General features: G+C 43.1%; 2 protein-coding genes across 5 annotated transcripts in view; one reads left to right on the forward strand and one right to left on the reverse strand.

Moving 5' to 3' along the window:
- Positions 1-23,388, reverse strand: part of LOC116842719 — a 294,323-nt gene that overhangs the window by 249,673 nt on the left and 21,262 nt on the right. The window lies entirely within an intron of this gene.
- Positions 1-23,388, forward strand: part of LOC116842632 (hemicentin-1-like) — a 287,444-nt gene that overhangs the window by 247,254 nt on the left and 16,802 nt on the right. For all 4 annotated transcript variants that reach the window (XM_032812102.1, XM_032812103.1, XM_032812101.1 and 1 more), the window contains 3 exons: positions 7,339-7,469; positions 18,115-18,274; positions 21,490-21,837. In XM_032812102.1, coding sequence (XP_032667993.1) covers positions 7,339-7,469; positions 18,115-18,274; positions 21,490-21,837 — 639 coding nt within the window. The remainder of the gene's footprint in view (positions 1-7,338; positions 7,470-18,114; positions 18,275-21,489; positions 21,838-23,388) is intronic.

A 23,388-nucleotide genomic window follows, 5' to 3' on the forward strand; every position in this document is an offset into this window, starting at 1 on the left:
TCTCTCTCTCTCTCTCTCTCTCTCTCTCTCTCTCTCTCTCTCTCGTCCTTCCTTCCTCTCACACTGCATCTTCTTCGCCGGTCTGCGTGCACACGCGCTTTTTCGTCGACATTTCTTACTTTGTCGACATTCATCTTCTTTCCTTTCCTTTCCTTTCCTTCCCTGCCTTGCCCTGCCCTGCCCTGCCCCCCGACGCATTTCGTCTTCTCCGCCTTCTCCGCCTTTTCCGTTGCCCCTATTACATTCTTCTTCGTCCCCGTTTCTCGTAACTTCCAAGTGAATTCCCTTCTCGCCGCCGCCGCCGCCGCCGCGCCGGTTTAAATTTAAGCTTCCTTAGACGGTCTCGCGCACACGCTCTTCTGATATTGCTCGCTATGCGTCACCTCTTTGCCGAATAATTTTAATAAGCTATTATCGCGCGTTTGCCCTCTTTTTTCAACTTTACATCCTGCAGGCACCCTAGGCGCGCGTTCCTCGTGAAATATTCCCTCGTGAAGTAAAAAAATATAGTTTCCGCGTATAATCCGTTAGATGCGAAAGAACGAAGTTGACATTTTATACTTTCAATCTACATCGCTTTTCTCGAAAGCTCTGCAGAGTCCACCTCAACTCCCTCGACGAACTGTTTGTCTTAAAGGGGTTATAATACTTTCATCCCTTCCCCGTACTCAAATCAGATTTTCTCGCGGAACAATAAATTTTTCGCTCACTCACACCTGACACACTGTCCCGCTCGGTCTTCTCTACTGTCCCACTTTATCTTTCTCCGTTATTTCCGCTTTTTTCATTTGCGCTCTTCTCGCCCTCCTTATCGAGACTTTTCGCTGGGCAAGAACTTTGATGAATCGAATTCGCTCGGAGTGGTGGTGGCCCACGCAAGCTCTACGGGGTGTCCGAACGAACAATGGCCGCTATCCGAACGCCAGGCCTTAGCCCGGGACGATCGAGATGCTGCCGACGATGGACCGTCGTTATCTATCCATCGCCGAAGAGAAAAGAGTTTCATTATCGAACAAATAACACCAAGGACTGCTACGAATGGCTACGCCGAGTACGTCGGCGTGGGATTTTGGAGCCTGCAGTTTGTCTTTGGCACATTTTCACATTATGTATTCGTGATCAATTTTTTTCTTTTTTTTTTTTGAAATGTTCTTTATCCAGATGTTTCCATTGATCTCGAGTTATTCCATTTGGTAAATCTTCTCCCTTTGTCTCTTTGTCCCGATTGCCAGGATTAAAACTCTGGGATGTTTTCGAAGCGGACGGGAGGTTTCACATCTGCCAATTCTGCCGACAGAATTCTATCGAATTCGTCAACGCGGTTGGGAAGGATTCTGTATATTATCCATGCGTTACATGAGAAGACGAGCAGTCGGCGCGGAATTTTCTATGCGCGGTGCAATGTCGTTTTTCATATTTCCAATGGCGTGTTGTTATCGGGAGGGCACCCCAGAGGCGTAGAGAATAAATACGGCGCGAGACAATTCAATACAGAGGTCCGTTCGCGGTTTGCGCGTAACCGGATACACGCGCGCGTGTTCGGCAAAAAAAATGTCAGCGCGATTCGAGTGTTCCCGCAGAAATGAAAATGCCCGACGCGGCTCGATAATTGCCTGCCGCGTTTGCTAGGTGCGCGAGAACGCGCCCGCGCATCCGCGCGATCGCTTTATCGAGGCGAGATCGCGAGCACGATCGGAAACCGCTAACCAATCATCCGGGCAATTTCGCTCGATCGGACAACGCACGGAAAATACAACGCGCCGCGCGCGTGAGCGACGTTTAAAAATCCATTTCGGGAAAAAATACCAATAGGCCTGCTCTCGCAGAATAGGAGGAAGGGACGAAAGACAGGAAAAGAGAGAGGGAAATAAACAAACGTCAAGGAACCGTCTACAATGTGGTCGCAGTTGCGTTTTAAAATCTGGTCCGCGAATCGATCGTGCGACTATTTCCTTCGCGCAAACTCGTGAAAAATGAAGTCTTATTGAATTCAATGAAACTTTCCATTTTTCACGAATTCACGCGAAGGAAATAGACACATGATCGATTCGCAGACTAGTACTACGATTTCAAAATGTAGCCGTGACCGCCTTGTAGATCCTTAAGACGAGCCACTTTATGGCGCCACGGAGAAGCTTCACAGACCTGTACAGATGGACTACTTTTGTGGTGCTACAGAGAAGTGCTGCAAAGTGAGATATATATATATATATATATATATATATATATATATATATATATATATATATATAAAGGCACAAACCTGTCACAAGATCGGAAGAACACGGGACGCACACAAAGTTTCAGCGCAACGTAAAATCCTTGTGTCTTTGTGTTCCATGTTCTTCCGGTTTTATGACAGATTTTTAAACTTTTACGTATATCACTCTGAAGCGCTTCTCTGTGGCGCCACAAGAGTAAAGCCTGTAGTCTGTATAGATTTGTGGCGCCACAAAGTGTCCGTTCAAGCCCTGAAAACAAAGCGAGCGAACGCGGATATCCGTGGCGTTAAGCTAGAATTACACGATGAACGATTTCATGCCTTCTTACATGCATACTGATCGGCAATCCGATTCACTGCACAAATCGCTATCATGGATTGAAAGATCTATACAGTGAACTGAGTGCCGGTCAGCATGCATGCCAGAAGGCATGAAATCGTGCGTCGCGTGTTTCCAACTTTACATCGGCGGATCAAGTCGTCGACTGCACACGAAGATACGGCAATGTGGGTCAACGTTGTATACGGCGAAAAATATGAAAATTCATACACGAAAATAAAATAAAATAAAATTTGAGCAAGTGGGCGCACGTTGGCATGCATATTTCACGTTAAGCTAGAATCACATGATGCACAATTTCATACTTTCTGATATGCATGCTGACCGGCACGTTTAAAGCTGGAATCGCACGATTTCATGCCTCCTTATATCCATGCCAATCGGCAGTTCAGTTCACTGTATAAATCGCTAACATGCATTAAAAGATTTATACAGTGAACTGAACTGCTAGTCTCAGCATACGTGTCGGACTATAAAGGTGAACATATAGAAATTTCTTCTAGTAAAAAGAACATTCAAGTTAACATATTTTCATTTAACTCAAAGGAAAAGATCTTGAATAATATCTAGTAAATCTCTGATTAATAGCCCACTTCGTTAGAAGAAAAATACTTATTCGGCAAGAATTTTGCCTTAGAATGTTACAGAAAATGGAGCACCCTAGAGCAACTAGAGCTCTTCTTTTGGGATATTTCCCTTCTGACCTCAGAATCCTTTTGAGGCCACGTATAAGAGAATTTCACTCACGACAAGATTCTATTTTTTCGGGTACATTTAATTAGGAACAATTCTCAGAGATCCACAGAGAGTTTCTTCTCTCGATGGGCAAAAGGCTCGGAAGGATTCCGAGCAAGCGACTCGTACGCTTCGAATGCACGTGCGAAGGAACACCCTCTCCCGCGATGAGAGGAGGTTGGATGCGGTTGCTGCACGAGGACGCACGTATTCCGCGAATTTCGAAGCGCGGCTGCATCGCCGGGTTGCATCGTCGGGCTGCATATTGCGTGTCGCCGCATGCACGTGCGTTTATATCGAGCGTGCTGCCAACACGTGCGCGCAATCCGGTGAAGCACGCGCGCGCACGGTGTATGCCGATGTAAGATTTATTTCGAGATTATGCTCTGTCCCGGGATGTCGCGTTGCCTGGTGCGCGCCCGACGATCGTGTTCGCCGACGTAATCAACGGCTCCGCCGCTGATATGAATATCACAATCGCGACCGCATTGTAATCCCGCGGCGTGACGCGATCGTAGATTCCACACTCGCAGTCGCTCGAAAGGAGACAGAACGCGACGAGACGAAACGGCGAACGTGAGTTACCGCGGGAATTCGCGACGCGCCGTCTTTAGCCCCCTTGCTCTTTTTCCGTGAGTCATCGTCCACATTCCGGCGACAGCACGACGAAATGTGTACACCCCGATGAGTATTCCGATAATATAATAACGACACACCGTACTCACACTTGCGCCTCGTCCCGCTCGTTTCTCGCATTTTCTCGCGCCAGACTCGCGATTTAATTTAGTCTTCGATTTTCTTGTTGCTATTCAATCAAGAGGCCGGTGTAAACCGTTGCTACGATCATCGGGCGTGTTTTCCTTCGATTATCTCTGGTCGAACGGTTGGGAAGAAAACGAAAGAGCTATTCGTACTTGCTAGTTGATTTCTCGCGGGGGAGCCCAGACTTGGTGTTTTTACGCTACACGCTACACCGTCGATTTTCCCGTCCATATAATCCGCGTTTTATTAAAGTCACTTTAATTAAAAATCGCTTCCTTCCTTCTGTCTCCCTTTCTCTCTCTGCCACTCACTCAGAGAATAATTCTTTCCTCATTTCGGCGAATCGATACTTCGGGAAATCGAAGAAAAATATTGAGAGAGGAACGCGTATACGTAACGTTTGTCTATCTCTGACGAAACGATCACTCGCGAATCAATGCCACTTTTTATTTGTCGACGTATATCCTCGCGATTCTCATTGGTTGTCTGCCGTGTTGCGAGACTAGATTGAATTAGCCAGCAATTACCATTTCGCAGTGTTACGCGATGGCGATGCACACCGCATACGCAACGTTTGCAATCGAGATTATGTGTGACTGTACCGTTACAAATACACACACGAGATGTTTGCGACAACGGCAGCGAGTTATATTTCATCCGAGAAAAAGAACTCCAGCTGCAAGGTGCTGTTTCCTATAATCCCATGTCCTATATAAGCGAGAATTTTTACTGGGTGTATTCTTTTTATAATGAAGTGAAAATCTACTAAAAATATTATTTCAACTAGTCGAAATAATATCTGATATAATTAGAACTAGTTGGAATAAGCTGACACAATCAAAGATTCCAAAAAATAATATCCAGTAAATATTAATCTACTAGATATCCCGAATTGGAATTTTGATTCTACTTTCAGCCTTACTTCCATGCAACATCATGTTGACGCTAAAGAAGGTGAAAAGAGAAATTCCGGATCAAAGCTAAAGTAAGAGTAAATTGTACCGTTAGAATTAAACTTACTTTGCTAACTTAACTCCTACTGCGTTGTAGAATTCAAGGTTTAACATAGAGCCAACATTTCGACTCGGGATATTATTCCAACGTTTTCCCTTTTGAATCAAGAAAATGTTTACTTGATATTTTTGTATGTTTACTTAAAGATCCTCTTATTGTGTGTTACACGTCATTATTGTACTTTGAGTAATTCTGAAATACATACTTCTTTACCCCTCAAAATGGAGAACACGCGGCAGCGAGTTAGATCTCGAGATTCTCCATTCGAGTTAGATGGAACTTGCAGTATTAATGCGGGACCAAAGTTTCGTCGCGTGCTTGAACAGTATAATTATTGTGTCAGATTGCAAGTCGTTGCTGTGCATGGATATTCGCGAAAATATTTGATCGGAGTATTTATTGACAAGAACCGTGGCTCTCTGCGTTCCTTTGCAATTTCATTCTCGCCGTCATAAAACGCGCATCAGACTGGTTCTACTCTGCTTTATCACTTAAACGTTGACAGGCTTATGCGCGCGGAGTTTCGTTTCAAGGATCACTTTAAGCTCGTTTCTTCGCTGTCAAACATCCAGATTCTATTTACGATGCTATACTACGTAATAACGTTATCCCATTACGCGAGAGCGCAGTTATCGATTGTTGTACTCGTGGCGGCTCAAATATAGCTTAATTCCCAATTCTAGTAAAGCTAATTAATTGAATTGGAAAGCTACTAACGAAATTTCACGTCCGCATTGTAAACGAAATCATCAAGCGATTTACGCAGTCGCGTTATTAAATTAGTTCCGAAATTTGCCGCATGCATTTTTAAACGAATAAATATTTAAAAGTCATCGACGGGGAAATTTCGCATTAATATTAAACGAGGACAGCCTAAATAATCCAGCCCGCCCGCGTTGCTAATTTAACAGCGGAATTTGTGTAACTATAATTAATTAAAACAAATTGAAGAGTTACCGCGCACATTTTACATTCTTCCCGTCCACGTGGCACTGTGAATTAACGGACAAAATTTTAATGAGACGTATTGTACATTATTCATTGTATGCGTACACCTTTTAATGTTTATTCACGTTAATTAATTTTATTTTGTTTCTTATTACACGTTATTCGACCTGAGGAACAATTGTTCAATTACGAGATAGGCGCGCGTATACAAAGAGAATATTGTAGTCTTTCTTTTTTCATATAAACTCTTCTCAACTTTACTATGTTTTCATACAGAGAGAAAAATACTTAAAAAATAAGAAATTTTTATTCAATACATACTAGCGTCATAATTATTTGTATTAATATACATCTTTTTACATTGAAAAAAATAATTCTGTTAAATGAGAAAACATGTTTTCCTAAAATCGTTGCTTGTTGTAAAAGTAATGGTTTATTCTACTTAAACAAAAGAATTTAGATTTAAGGAAATAGATGTTATTACTGTCCACTGCAAATAAATATTTCTTATTTTCCAGATATTTTTCCTCTCAGTGAAGTAGTACAGAAATAGACTGTCAATAAGATCTATCTTTCTGAGGAACACAGTAAATTTCGCTAGAAGCATAGCAAATTTTGCATATCGTAATATTTTACTGTAAAATTTACTCCGTGCACATTCATTAACGAAACATCCAATTCCGCAACCCTATTCTTCCTTTCATTATCGTCATAATCATTTGCGAATTAACTAACTCCCCGTTTACAGAGACGCGTCCAACGTTCGCGACTTCGACACCGGTGATCGATCGGTTTTCGTGACGCGAAAGAGAAGCGCACGCGATAAAAATCCCGCAGTAATGCGGACGCGCGTTACTACGGGCCGGCTCGTGTTTCCGCGCTTTGACTCCACTTCGCCGAAAATGCAGATTTCATTAAACGCCGGTCCGTTTATACCCGCACATTATTGCATCGTGTGCGCGCCGGTATCTGCCGGTTCATAAATAATGCTGTGTCAAAGCGACGTTTATAAATTACCGACGATGTCACGCTCGATACGCTCGCGGCGTTTGTCCTTTTTCCGCGACTGTTCGCGTGCTACGCGGGACGTATTAAAAGAGACTCGACGTAGCTATCATACGCACGTGGACAAGTACACAAGCACCGAATATTCCGCCCAAAAGAATTTATCTTTTATTTATCGGCTACCATTATAGGTTCCAGTCGAACTCAAAGAAACTCAGAGATTCGAATAATGATTTTTGCTCTCCCCGCGAAATAAAAAGCAGGAGTCGACGAGCACCTTACTCAACAATTCGATCTGCCGTTCTGATTGCAGTTGCGCCTATCGCCAGCTTGAAGATGGGCTCCACCTTGAATCCGAAGGACATCAAGGAGGGTTCCGACGTTTACTTCGAGTGCAACGTCAGGGCGAATCCCAGGTCGTACAAGCTGACCTGGTTCCACGAGGTAGGCGCTGCATCGACCACTTCTTTTCCCCTCAAATCGGGAGACCCGCAGTCGTGCACGGTCGTAAATCCTGAATGATTCGGAGGCCGAGAACATAGCACGGTCCGAGTGGGACAACCCTGCATAAAGATATCCTACGATTGCACGTTAAATGCGCGCGACATCTCCCATGTTTACGACGAGGAGAGTATCATCAGATCTGCGCGTTATGCCAAATTCACTGAAAACACTGTGAATTCTAGTGTTATTTTCAAACGCATCAGCGTCGCAATTCTGTTCAAGCTCTTTTTGCACGTTTTTTGCGGTTTTAAATCACGTTATTTAACAGATGTCCAACACGTGTAAATTATAATTTAATACGATCAAACGTAATAAATTGACGTGACTTAAAACGGGTAAAAAGAAATTCAATCGAAATAACGCACTTGGATTTGCAGTGTAATTGCAAATGGTGGATGTGATGATTGTCCCTATCAATTTTTATGAGCTTTGGATATATTGTAGAAAAATTAAAAATGAAAGAACCCATACGGAGAGAATATTATAGCTTTTCTTAAATATAAATTCTCTTCAATTTTGCTATGTTAGTAAAGCCTATCTTGCTAAGGAACATGATAAATTTCTTCAGGAACATGGCAAATTTCTTTTTGCAAAACAACATTTCTCTAAATTAAAAAATAATTCTCTTAATAAAAACGTCAGTCTCTGTAGATAGTATGTATGAAATGAAAGGATGATAAATTATTGCAGAATCCCAATCTGTTCCTCGGTGACAACATTCTAGTAATTTATACTATAAAATTCTCTCTGTGCATTTTTCCACAAGTGCTTCATCGAGCGTTTAGTGGCTAAAAGAGTTTGCCAAAGCTGATTACTTGGTCGAGTATTTGCTTATTTGTTTAATTGCCCAAGGACGCGATTAATTCGTTTCGGACGAGACACACACAGGCGAGGGATCCAGTCACGTCGTTATCGACGGTGGAATCTACAGTTAGTTACAATTGACCTGCCGGTCACAGAGAGAGTTCGTGCGTCTTCAACACCCTTTAACCCGACCCTTTAACCTGCCCTAAATTACGCAATATACATGTCATCGTTGTCGGCGACGAGATGCACGCGCATATCAGCGTTATAGTGTGTGTTGTACGATATTATTTACCGACTGCAATGCGATTTATATTCGCCAATCTAGCCGGTAGTTTTCGCAAATTCCGCTTATTAACAATCCAGCCTCCGGCACGGTATTAGTTCCGAAGGGACAAAAGTGACGAGGTAAATGCGCGCGTGTGTATTTAGCGCGAACGAGCGCGTTTACACACGCACGCACTCACGCATGCACGCACGATTGCAAACGTTCACCGGGTGGAATTTCAGGGACGGTTTTACCGGCTATTTACGCGCGCGTCCTAATGAAATATCCCCTAATTAGTACGCCTATTCCGTCCGGCATTAACATTGCACATCGGGCTCATCTGCCTACAGCGCTATTCGATGCATGCGACGCATTAGGCCGAAATATATTGCGCGAGTCATCATGTCCGCTGGGAATATAAAAATAGGATCACGAAATATCAGTTATCTCGGCATATAGATGGAGAGGAAATGGAGATTGATTGTGCAAAAATACATTGATATCGTGAAAATATAAATTTTCGTCGAGAAACACCAGAGATATCACTAGACTAAATTGTTTGCCGTAACAAGATATTAATGTTATTTTAACGTGGCGGCAAGATAAGAACTGACCCAAGCCAAACGAGATCCTTCGTGTTCTTCTTCGTCAGGTTGGCGTTATCCGACGCGAACGATCGCATTCGCGCCGAAACATCGATATAATTCATTTCTTTCTACTCAAAACCACCCCCCGTGAAAAAAGGACGAAAGCGAACGGCGACGAAGGAAGAAAGACTCCGCCTTCGTCGTTCAAGGCGAACGATCATTCTTGCGGAAGAGCATTGTTTGCGCGATATACCCCTTTTTTCCCATTCACTCAAGACCGATCGTCGAAAGTATCACCGTGCAAATTCGCTTTTATCTTTGGTCACTTGAGGATCGTGGAGTGAAGTTTCTTAAGCGGGATAACGTCTTCCATCATTTTCCGCGCTCTCTTTCCAACCCTCTCCTGATCTATCTCTTTCTATCTTTTTCCCGCTTTCTCTCAATCTACGTCTCTCACTCAAGGTGGCGAAATCCTGCGAGCGTTTCTCGGTTAGCTCGCCAGGTCGTCGAGCGATGCATCGCAGCTGTAAACTGCGTTGCTTCGGGAAAACTGCATCGCTTTTGAAGCGGTAGTCACTGGTTAATCCCCGATGAATCCAAATACCGCGGAGCTTACGACGCGAGCTTACTATCTTCGACCGAGCCAATCCGCCAAATAGATTTATGAGAGATCGCGGCAATACCTTCGCGACAGCACGCTGATCGTTTCGCGCATTCGATCAAGTCCGATAAACAGCACGAATAGCGTGACATGCAAGTATTTTCCGGAAATCTATCCGATACTCGTGAGACATAATTCGCTGTTGTCTTTACGAGAGAAATAGAAAGAGGGCATTGGGAGAAAAACCGTTGCAAAAAATTGACATACCCAGTAACTCGAGAAAGAAGTCCCTCACGACGAGCTCATTCAACGCGTACAAAACCCTACGGGATATCCGCGGAACCTCGAAGTAAGCCGCTTAAGGGTTAACGTAACTCACCTCGACGTAAAGAGATACACATACGGAAGAGGACCACGGCACTTTTTAGGGTAGGAAGTATTTCCCGGCTGTGCTTGCTACTTTTCTCTCTCATTCTCCCTCTTTGGAGCGCTCTCTCTCTCTCTCTCTCTCTCTCTCTCCCTCTCTCTCTTTCTTTAACGCGTACTCTTTAAGTTCGGACAATTTCGCGGATCGTTTGTCTCCGTTCCAGCAGCGCGACGATGTTGCATATTTAAACGAAAAGACGAGCATCCGTCGTACGAGAGGAAGAACGTTGACTGTCCTCTTTAAACTTTTAAGAGGCAGGACGAAGGACCCGGCACAAAGGAGGGCCGTCGCTCTTCTCGCGCGCCCTTACGGAGCGATTTTCTCCCTGGGATAGTGGCGTCGCGAGCGAGTGAACGAGCCGCATGCGCTGGAGGGAACGGGAATTTTTTGAAGAGGCAGGATACCGTAACGCGACTCCGGGGAATTTCAGGCAGAATTTCGCGAATTATTTATCGGCCCGGTCTGCCGTGCCGCCACCCCGAGAACGACGCGACGGCCAGGCGGAAGGAGGTGAGATGAGGAGCAGTGTCGGATAAAAACGATCTAGCGAATCGCGCGAGGAAATCGAGGAGCGACGTTTCGATATCGTTTGTGCGCCGCGCCATCGCGGCTCTCCTTCCGCCGTCTTGAATTCTAGAGGGGAACTTTTAATTGGACAACTTTTACATAGAGGAAACGAGCAGAGCCGGCTGTAATTATTTTGAGTTGAACATCTTCGCGTTTGCAAATACGAAGGAACTCTTTTGCGCGCGGTACGGAGGAAGTAATTATATTAACAAATGAATTGTGCGTTTTAGCGCTGCTTCCTCGCTTAATTTGTCGCGCTTTTCAGCGTTCGATCCTTCTCGCTTTCTTGAAAGTTGGTTTTCAATTATTAACATCCCAAGTAGGAATCTTGATCCAATTTTCGATCTCAATGTTCCATTTAACGCCTACTTTGATGCTCTGAAGTATATATCAACTTCTCCTGATCCCATTTAACCTACTAACTTTGCCGAGGGGATGCTCTTTAGAACCTACAAGTGGCTTTTTGTCCGTTTTCTGCCATTTAGAGGCGCTAAGTAGGACTTCACTTTCCATGTGTATTGAACATAAACTAGTCTTTAAGAATATACAGATGTTACAAAGTTCAGGTCGAAAGTAAAATTTCGATTCGCGATACTTAAGCGCGCTTAACTCTTTGGAACACAGTGATTTCACTGTGAGATCACCTATTACCAAATCATAGCGCTTCAGTCATAGGTTCTGGCGTTTATCCCACTCGCAGGTGAGTTGTGTAACTTTTGCCGTTTTTCCTGATATACAGAGTATCTCACACTCTCCTCCGAGTATTTTGTGGGGACGTAGAACAAATTGAGGTGAACATAAAAGTCCTATACCGTTTTGCGATATTCGCAATAATTATCGAGATATTAATTGTAGAAAACTTGGAAATAATCATGCAGAATATGATAAATGAGTTATAATAGCGACGACTGCCGTCGTGTACTTATATTTTAGATCAAATTGAACAAAAAAGTCCTCTACCATTTTCCAAATAATCACATAAATTTTTAATTATTAATTAAAGAATATTATTGCACGATTTTGCGTGATAATGCACTCATCTTCTTTAATTAATAATTAAGAATCTATGTGATTATTTGGAAAATGGTAGAGGACTTTTTTGTTCAATTTTACCTAAAGTATAAGTACACGACGGCAGTCGTCGCTATTATAACTCATTTATCATATTCTGCATGATTATTTACAAGTTTTCTACAATTAATATCTCGATAATTATTGCGAATATCGCAAAACGGTATAGGACTTTTATGTTCACCTCAACCTGTTCTACGTCACCACAAAATGCCCGGAGGAGAGTGTGAGACATCCTGTATATAGAAAAAACTTATGAACCTGTAACTTTAATTTTGGTATATTATAACCTCAAAAACTTTTTTATTTTTCTTGGTAGTCTCATTATGAGACCTGTGCTTCAAATGGTTAATACATATGGTTGCTCGCGATAATTTAAAAGCTCGATTCGGGTTACCGTGAATTTTCGGGCCACGATTGACTCACTGGGGAGCGGGCAGAGGAGTACTAAGTTCGTCGTTTCCACCGAATGGAATTTTCGCCATGAAGCAAGGACGATTCGGAATGTCTGCAGCCATTCGTGCAGCCGCGAGCGTCGGTGTGCACTCTCGTCGAAATTATTGTAAATTTACGAGCACCCGTTGTCACCTCCCGCCCGCGTTCCTTCCCGCGCGTCCCTCTCGCGCTGCTCGTCGAACCGAACCGATAAATTGCCCACGATTCACCGGTCGCCGTTGGTTTACCAATCCGTAAAAACGTTCGCGCGACAAAAATTTCATTGCGTTCGCCGGATGGTGCACGCACGCACTCGTGCACGGTCAGTAGGATTCGCGTATCGCAAAAATTGTGGCAACTCACTTCTACCAGTGACCGCGTTTTCGACCGCGTCTTCATCCAAAATTCGACATTAATGTGAACCCGATCGGCCAACTCGAAACGCGAGTCGCGAAAAGGAAGCGCGGAAAAAGAAGCGTGGAAATCTATTATTATTATTCTTGTAATTATACATATTTTCCTACGGTTATTATTACTCTACTCTTTTAGAATGGTACTCACTCAAAACGAATGACGATTGACAGTATCACTCAAAGTGATAATGAAATTGCTACTCGAAATCGCAAGAGTGAATGCCTTACTCAAGTTTTTCACTCCATATGTTTCGATTAGAGCGAATGTTTCGATTAGAATGAATGTATTCGCTCTAATAACGTATATGTTCACAAGATTGCGTATATGTCCAGCCATTTCTTACCTATATGTATGTCCTAATCAAGAATTACTAACAATTTTCGACCTAACCTAACCTAACGAATGGAATTTCGCTTTCTAAAAGGACTACTGTTATCATTTTGTGTTACGATTATTATTATATAATAATTCATCGTAATCGCAAATAAAGAAAGGAGGACGAAGGGACACTCCTGTCCCGCTGTGAAACTGAGCCATTTGCTCCTGACGATTCCACAAGCAAAAGCCGACCAGGCTGCGCGCGAATGCAACAAAGTAACAACGGTCGGTGAAGCATCTTCGAAAAAAATCAGCTCGCAGCAATGACAGTGTGCGCGAAATTTGACGAGTGCCCCGGGCGAGAATACGTTTTCCGTGTGCGTGCGTACGCGTGCGGGCGAATAGACGAGCACTCGAGCGTACGACGGCGATTCATTCTGCAAATCGGTTCGCAACTGCCAGCTCACCTGGAAACTGAAAGAGGAGAACACGCGGCGTCGCAGCGCACAAATATTTGGACGCGCCTTTCGCCGGCTTTCACGGCAGCCGGTCGTTCTCGCTTAGCTTCGAACACGCACAATAACGCACACGCAATTACATCGATATAATTCCGGCTTGTTTATGTCGATTGTGTAATGCCCCTTGTACAATCCAGCATTGTTGATCGCAGGTCGATCGCATGCGCGCCGTCGCGTGCGCGCTCTCTTGCGAGTCCGACGTTAATTGTCCCGCCAACAGCGGCGCGGAGTTTCGCGCTCGGGTACAATGGAGAAACGAAAAAAAAAAAAGACTGATCGAGGACGCGCTCCTGACGGCAGATTACCTGGTGGAGTGTGCGGCGAATCGTTCGATTTACGCTCACTCGATCGCCGGGCGAGTTTGCGAGTGTGTGTTTATTCCAGACTTAAACGTAGCGGCTTAATACGCTGGTGTAGCTACAATTGTCATTTTATTTGATATTTCGTTTCCTGCTTTATTTGATATTTCAATATTTCGTTACGTTGTGTGTGTGTCGTTCAGCACGCGCGCCGCGCCGGCCCGGACGGCGCGTTTAAAGGGCCCGGTCGACCGGAATATAAATCCGAAATCGACGAACATGATTATTACGTTAACGTTGTGGCGAGCGTTACATCGCGGCTATGATATAACATCATTACCGTCCGTATTATGAGCGGCGTTTCGCATTTTGCGACGATCGAATGAATATCGAATCGCCGTCAATTAGTGACATCGCGCGTATTTTGGGAACACGAGGCTCTGTTAAACGCCGTAAATAACTCGATACCGACGTATTTCGCTCCGTCGCGAAAATACGATGAAAAATTGCTCGCGCGGCAATGCTGACGAATGCACGTCGGACACGACACATTCGTATTATCGGTATGTATGTACAAGCTGCCCGACGACGCACATAAAACTCCCGTGTGCTTGTAGATCAGGTCGAATTGGATGAAAAATTCATCTGCCACTTTGCGAACAGTCATGTGAAATGTTGAGTTGGTCGTTAAAGATGATCGCGGCGAACGATCGTGATTATTCGTCGAACCTCTTTAGTTAATGATTCAAAATTTCACGTGCTTGTTTGCAGAATAGTGGAAACTATTTTCCCTTCAGTCTGACCTAATCTACATGTACACGAGAGTTCTACATGATCGTCAGACACCTATACATACACATTTATTTCGGGAAGAAACTTTACGAGAGGTATCGCGCGATTTATATTTCGCTGCTGTCTGAATTTAACGCCGCTCGCGTTATACTTCACGGGGCGCGTCGACTCGCGCTTTGTAATTCTTCTCGTGGAGAACGTACGATCGCATCGACGAGGGGATATCTCTGCACTCGGGAGTTCTCCTCGCGAGAAGCAGCCCGGGCGCTAGTCGAAAGTTAAAAAAGGATTTGGCCCGCTCACTTATGCATAACCCGAACGAAAAGCGCAACTTCGCGACGGGATGTACACGCCAGGACGCGCGTACGTGGCGGAAGGGAATGGAACTTATCGTCTCTGTCTTGCGCGCGTCCAAGGGGCTTCGTATATTATAGCCGGTGACGGGGATATATTCCGCGCTCGTCTCGGGACGAGGCACGCGCTCGTATCACCCTCTTCCGACACGAGTACGTATATTTAACATCTAATACGACGGCGAACACGCGAGAATTCACGCGAAAGCGGCTCCGAGACTGGAGAGAGAAAGGAGTAAGGGAGATTGAGGGTAAAAGAGAGAGAGAGAGAGAGGCAAAGAGAGAAGATACTCGTCGTACACGAATCCCACAGGACGGCTGCGTATCTTGGCGATGGCCGTCGAAATGGGAAATTCCATTTACACGAGAGTTTTTGACGTGGGAATAGTTCGCGTTCACAAACGCGTTATTCATCGCGGATTATCCGTTGAAAAATATGGACGGCCCGGTTGCCAGAGTCAAAGTAAATACCGATGGCGATGCACTCCCGATGGTTACCGTAAAGAGGAATGCAATAATTCGGCTTCGTTCGCGAACTCGTGTGAGGCTCATCGACAAACATTCCTTTGACGAGAAATACATTCTCCATATGTGTCTAATAACACTCTCACTGTACTCTTTTGCAGCGAGAGTGTTATCCCGATTAGAAATTCCCTTAATAGTCTTATTTCGGTTGATTCTAATCTGTTATTTGATTTGGTTATGTAATTGTTCTTTGAAAATTGCTTCAAATGAGGTAGTCATATTTTAGTTCAGAGTTAGATATGAGTTTCTCAGTGGGATCGCAAATACAGCGTTACGTACATTATAGGACTTGACTGAAAAATTCAAATCTAACTCTAAATTCAAATCTAAGTATCTCATCTGGAGCAAATTTCATGTAGCGATTATTGATACAAATCATCAATATTACATATATCATAATTTAAGACTAGAAAACTTTGGTCTAACTCTGAGTAATAATTTGAGTATCTCATATGAGATATTAATACAATTTACTAGTTTCAGATATTAATACAATTATTAATACGAGTTCCTGAAATATTAAATTTAAAAAATTGCTTTTTCCAGCTAAATTTACCGTGTTTCTTCGCGAGATGGACCTTACTAACAGTCTATTTCCACGCTATTAGAAATATAATATAAAATCGAGAAGAACTTATATAAAAAAAGGATTACAATATTTTTTCCGTGTGATTGGAATCAAACTGACCAGAAGCATAGGATAACTTTCGGGATTAGACATGCGGAGAGTATTTGTCCGGAACTATGTCATTTTCGCGCTGACCCAGGAACACAAGAACCACGCATGAACGGCGGTATCCGCTGTCTCTCGCACGAAGAGGGTATCGCACCCCCGACACGTATACCATCCTCCGAGAACCGCTCCGCGAACGCTGGGCGGAAGCATACACGGGGCTCGTATTACTCATCTAAAACAAGCGGCGGAACGAGGGAGCGCGTACCTTTTCCCCCGAGGCCACGTGCTACATCCGCCTTCACCCCCGACATTGTTCGCGACTCGGTTTCGTTCGATCTGATCCTCCCGCTGTGTACGCCGATCTCGCAACCCGCAGACGCGCGCAAGTCTCCCCGCGAACATCGTCCATGCGTCCTTCATCCTTCCCGGTCCAAACTAATTTCGGCAAATGGACCGACAGTCCGTGTTCCACCACGCCGCGTTACCGTCGTCGATGTTGCGCGACGTGGCGATCGATTCCCGTTACTTCGAGTAGTACTCATAAAGAAAAAGAGAGAAAGATTGTGTGTGTGTGATATTTAAGAGAAAGAGAGAAGTAAAAGACAGAAAGAAGAGAAATTTGCAGTCTGTAATTAAACAAAATAAAGAATCGCGCGGAATAAATCGACGATGGTCCGGCGGATGTGGTGAAAAGAGGAAGATCAGCATGAAGGAACGATAAAACGTAGAAAAGACGACGGGATTATTCCACAGTGGAGGGAACGCGAGAAGCGCGAGAGAAAGAGGGAGAGAAAGAGAGAGAAAGAGAGGGTCAGACAGGGGAGGAGGACAAGGGAGGAAATAGGAATGGGAGAAGATAGAGGGGGGACAAGTGTACATCGTAAATTCCCTTTGTCCGACCTCCTCGAGCGGACGACAACCCGCAGCGGCCCGCGGTTGTTTCCTCGAGCGCGATCTTCGCCGAGGCGGAAGTGGAGCTGAATGCCAAGACTAAGACAAATTTGTTTATTTGCGACGGGCAACAATGAGAGCCGGCAGCTCCGGCGGGAATTTGACGCGGACGGGGAAACGCGCAGCGCCTGGCGAAAGGACCTGGCGAGGAGGCGATCGTCGGTGTAACGCTTTCATCGCTCGTTTCACGACGAGCGTGAACGTTAGCGTGTTCTGATTTACCGGGACTCTTTCCTGAAGTTCATCGGACTGAGACTCCGAGAAATATTCAATGTTAGAACTACCAAAGCAGTCAAAGAGACGGAATTGTAATTCTTGTAAAAATCACACAAATTTGAAATTTTAATTGGCTTTTAATTGGCGTCGAGTAAAACTAGGAAAAATTAAGTTAATATATTCTTTTCCTTGCATCTTTTCAAAAAACCCTATTACTTCAACTACTCTGATAGAAGTGATTTCGTAAACTCGTTTCCAGGTTAATTTACGAGCAAACTGTCAACATCGCGAACAAATTTGCAAACAAATTCGCAAAAAATTAACTTTGACAGTAATATGCTTATTTTATATATTGAACATATACAGTCCAAAGCTTGATTTAAAATTTATTAAATCACTTATTACACAAGTTGTAACTACTGTCCTTTTGTTTTGATGGTTTTCACGCATAATTCTGAGAGAGAGAGAGTTCGTGGCAGTAAATTAAAGTGAAATTTACACTATATAGTACGTGTGAAAGGTGTTTGGTGTTGCTGTCAGGGCAAGAGAGATCAACCGTAGCATCGGCTGAAGCAGGCTGCCGTGAACTGCTGCGTCATTTGAAAGATGCATTATCGCGCAATCGTGACTAATTCATATTATTCGGACGGCGGGTTCGAGTTCAACGCGATCCCGCAGCGTGAGATTCGTTTTCGTGTGGTTTCCGCGCGCCGGGATCTGTTTCTTTTGACGCTCATGCACTCGGTGTCGTTTGCTTATTCAGGAGGAGGAGCTGCATCACAACGTCACCGCGGGTGTAGTGCTGTCGGACCACTCGTTAGTGCTGCAGAGCATAACTCGAGAGTCCGCCGGAGGGTACACCTGCATGGCCGCGAACGTCGAGGGCCGCGCCAAGTCCAACGTAGTCAATCTCGAGGTTATGTGTAAGTATATTTTACGCGCTTTTGCCCGACGGCGAGAGCGCGAACCCTCGTGAAAGCGTCGTCGCTTAATGGCTCGCCGGCACGGCGCGAGGCCCTCCGCGATGAAATTCTATGACGAGTCGAGTCTTCTCGTCGTCAGTTTCTCAATATTAAGCTATCGCCTCGAGCTCTCTCGTCCGAAGAGGAAGCAGCGCGAGGTCCCGAGTTGATTTAAAAATAAACGATCACTGAACGTTTACCAAACGAGCGCTTATTAATTGGAGGATTTTTAGGTAAAAAAATCCAGCTGCGGCGAAAATCGCACACATTCGATAGTTCTGCTGCTTCCCGATATTCAATCGAGCTCGCTAAAATTTCACGGGAAGAGATCTCGCGAGTTAACATTTAAAAAATATGCTAAACGAGCACTTATTAATCGGAGGATTTATGCTAGGGGATTTAGGTCAGAAATTACAGTTACTGCAAAATTCGCGACTGACGGTTTTCCTCGTTATTTTCCCGACATTAAGCTATCGCTTCAAGTTTGCCGAAATCCGACGAAAAAATAGCGAAAGGCCTCGAGCTGACATTTAAAAGATATACTAAACGAGCGCTTATTAATCGGAGGATTTATACTAGGAAATTTAGGTCAGACATTTCAGCTATGGTAAAAAATACGCGACCGACGGTTTCCTCGTTATTTTCCCGACATTAAGCTATCGTTTCGAGTTTGCAGAAATCCGATGAGAAGATAACGAGATACCTGGAGTTGACATTTAAAAGATATAAGACTAAACGAGCGCTCATTAATTAGGGGTTTTATATTAAGAAATTTAGGTCAAAAATTTGTAATTACTGCAAAACACGCAGACAGACGATTTTCCTCGTTATTTTCCCGATATTAATCCTTTGAGCCATATGTCTTATTTTTCAAGTTTTCAAGTGAAATTTCCTTAAATTTGGCATATGAAGAATTCCGGAGTCGCTAATTACATTTGAAAAAAATTATGACTATAAGGTTTTCAAATAAGCGATCTCGTTTTTAACATTACCCGGAAATAACGACCATTTTCTCAATATGAAAAAACAAATTTTTGCGTTTTTGACAAGAAACTTGAGAAACTTTTTGAGAGGAAATATATCAATGTTTTAATAGTTTACTATAAAAAGTAGGACTTACGGAGAATTTTGAAAAAATATGTAAAATATTGTTAGTTGTTTACAATAAACTGTTAATGCCGTACAAGCGCTCATTAATTGAGAGATCGGAGGATCAGACGAGAAATTTCAGGTGTGATAAGATGGACGCGAGATGGACGATTGCAATTTAGAGAATCCCCGGCTGCTTTCTCCGGTGCCGCCTCGAGGCTGACCATGTGGCGGACCGCTACTACTTGGGCGACGTCGCCGATATTTTACAGCGTATTCGCGCGTCGCATAAATCCTCGCGCTCGGTTTTGCAGTATCGGAAAGTATAAATAAAACGGTTGGTTACATCGGCAGGGACCCGCGGACAGTTATCGATCCTTTATCCGCGTCCCGTGTACCACCCACGGTGTGTACAACGTATAACGCTTATGCAAAGGAGAATCGAGGCAAATCCGGATCCTTTGTCCGACGTGGTGTCCAGCAGTGTTTTACAACGTCGGGATATTTTCCGAAAATTTAGCGACGCTGCGCTGGAAATGGACGACGACGGCGACGCAGCTTCACACCGACGCGGCGGAATGTTATTGCGTGTGTACACACAGAGTAGAGTAGGTTCTTGCCGACTCAACGCTCGCTTCAAAGAGAGCCGCGAAAGAACACGGGAATGCCAAATGTTCCGCTCAAGCAGAACCTTCACCCTTGGCGCCTCGCGAAAGTCCGCAATTACGTACGTTCTCGTTCCGCGCACAGTAATAGAGACACATCGTTTTAATGAACTGCGCGTAAACCGTTCCACGTAGCTGCATATTTCGCCAGCGCGATGTAATTATTAATTAAATCATCTATTAAATCGCGAACCAATCCCGCTGTGCCGTGGGTGCGCGTGAGTGTGTGTGCGTGTGTGTGTCTACACAACGGTAACTTATTTTGCACGTATTTTGGTCAACAAAACACGCATGACTCACATTGTTCGCTACATTATGCCAAATTCAATACGGTGCGTACAAACACTGTCCTTTAATTAATAGTGAACGTTTAGTTACCGTCGCGTTTGGTTATTGTAATGTCCGACATAAAAAAGTGGATAATTTTCCCGCGAAAAAATACACTCGCACCTCGGCCTTTCCAAGGTAATTTCATAATTTAACTTTCATAATCTAATCTTTCAAGCGTTGCAGTTGAATCTCTTCGTGCGAACTTAAAGTGAGAAACATTAGACAGTTCGCGCGAATCTTATAGTAAGAGTTACTGTAGAATTTTATAACCGAGGAATAGATCGACATTCTGCAGTAATTGATTTTTTGTTTCATATATGCTGTTTATATTTCAGCTCATACTGAGGCCCGTATTACTAGTTATTATTTAAAACTCATCTCAAATGAGACATTCAGATCTAAGTTCAAAGTTAGGTGAATTTTTTAATTAAATTGCGATTATAGATGTAAACATTACATATATCATAGGCCAGTATTAATAACCGTCACTTGAAATGTGTCTCATCTAAGATACTAAAATTTTTATTCAGTATTAGATCCAAATTTTCCAATTGAATTACGATACATGTGATATTTATATTTATAATCGCAATTTAATTGAAAAGCTCTCATTTAACTCTAAATCTGAGTATCTGAGTAACTAAAGCAAGTTTCAAACAACAACTATTAATACAAGTCGTAATTCAACTGAGAAACTGGAATCTAATCCTGAACAAAAATTTGAGTATCTCACATGAGATGAGTTTCATGTGGCAACTATTAATACGGGTTTAAAAAATATTATTAAAAAACGTACTATGTTTTCTTAGCGAAATTTGCACATGCCTTAGCATGATAGACTTCGTTGACGGTCTACTTCTGCGCTACTAAAAACTATCAGAGATATAGTAAAATCGAAAAGAATTTCTATAAAAAAGAACTCTGATATCCGCGAACATTTCAGTATCAGCTGGGTACTCACGTGGCCGTGTAAAAATATTTAACTTCCTGTTTTTTGCTCCACCCTCGGCCGATTGTATCTCCGATTGCGTATCTCTCTCACGCGAATTTCCCGCTCGCAACGAAGGACTAATTTATATCGTTATGCCGCAGTCGCGCCCGTTTGCAAGCACGTGCTCAACTCTGGCGGCTGGCGACACCAAAATGCCACCCCGCCCCCGTACAACGTGCCTGAAGAGGTGCACGGCGCCCTCAAGCACGAGACCATAAGTCTGGTCTGCGAGGTCGAGGCCAGCCCTACCACAGTGACCTTCCATTGGACCTTCAACAGCAGCGGCGACCTCAACGACGTTCCGTCCACCAAATACACCAGCCAAGGCACTATCAGCAGGCTTAACTACACCCCGTCCACTGATATGGATTACGGGGTCCTAGGCTGCTGGGCCAGCAACTCGGTCGGCCATTCCAAGCAACCCTGCCTATACCAGGTCATCTCCGCAGGTTCGTGCGAGTTTAGCCCGTACTTTCTTCTCACGACATCAGACTTAACCCTTAACCTGCTTTCCTAAATCTGTCGCGATATATAACTAAAGCCATAAAGATTGACACACTTTCTCTCGATATATTTCGGAAAGCAAACCTCAAATGCAATGAAAACATTACAGGAGAATATTTATCTCTCCAGTGGTGATTTAAAATGATTCATCTCTAGAGTGAGGTTTTTCTTTAAATAAGTACATATTTAGATTTCTTTTCTCTTTACTATTCTTTTTACAAAATTTTCAAAAATGGAATACAAAATAAATCTAATTTTTATTTGCTAATAAATTAAGGAACAGTGCAGTATTGAATTTGATTAATATTTAATTTATTAATATTTGATTTAATTAATATTTTATTTATAAATATTTAATTAGTTTAATTAATAAATCAGGAGTAATATTAATATTAGTATTTTAATATTTTACCACAAAATTTTTCCAGACATATCGTGAGGGATTAATCCTTTCAACATGACAGGTCAAAATCTTCTATTTATCCGTTAAAGATGTAGCGAAATATTTTGTGAAATTTTCTCTGCACAAAAAAAAAAGATTTTAGTAAAAGTTACGTTAAATTTATGTTTCTTGTTACAGAATTTTTTGCATAACTTTTTGCAGCATTTCTGTTTTTAACAAAAATAGTAAATTTGATGATCTATCTGGTATATGATATTATCTGATATATGATATAAAAAACGTATATAACATTTTTAAATATTTAATTTAATTGAATATTTAACTGATTGTTTTAAATATTAAATTTTTAAACATTTTTAACAATTCTTACTATAATATTTTCTCCGTGTAACCTGTTAACGATCTATCAATACAGATCCGCAGTGAGAAATAAGTGTGTCAACTTTTATGGCCCCAATTGTGCATTCAACCTCGGGGCAAATGGCGCGACACACACAACCTCGGATCAATCACGGCGACGAAAACCGATTACTTATCGCGACTCGGTCGAAAAATCGTCTCCGCTTTTACACACCCCGAATTTTCTACGTCGAAGCGTACACGGTTCGTCCCAGAGTTCGTTTGCGTATAACCGGAAATGCTATTAAACTGACGACACGTGTAAAAAAAAGACTGTAACAAAACAGATTTCGTAAACTATCGGTTGTCGGTGTACAGCAAATATTAAACTTGCAGTACGGTTTTAGTTTCTCTTCGAAAAAGAAACAAAAATTGTGTTTTGTGCTGTGAACACCCTCTGAAAATAATTGCACATGTGTTTCGCAGCGCACCGATCCTGTTAATTCACCGTGGACGTATGTACACGCCCGTAACATCTAAATTCCAGCCGATACAAAAATACGTAAAACACGTGTTTGCATAATCAAAGAATTCTCTTCGCAGCGTCGAGGCACGGGACTACTACTTTCCACAAGCGTTTTATCTTCTTTTCTTTTATAAAATAAAATTTAATAATAGACACAAGAGGATCATTCACATCAGTCTCTCTCTCTCTCTCTCTCTCTCTCTCTCTCTCTCTCTCTCTCTCTCTCTC

The sequence above is a fragment of the Odontomachus brunneus genome, unplaced genomic scaffold (genome assembly GCF_010583005.1).
Source record: "Odontomachus brunneus isolate Ranch 3 - 2012 unplaced genomic scaffold, Obru_v1 Obru_scaffold_026, whole genome shotgun sequence".
Classification (NCBI taxonomy): Eukaryota; Metazoa; Arthropoda; class Insecta; order Hymenoptera; family Formicidae; genus Odontomachus; species Odontomachus brunneus.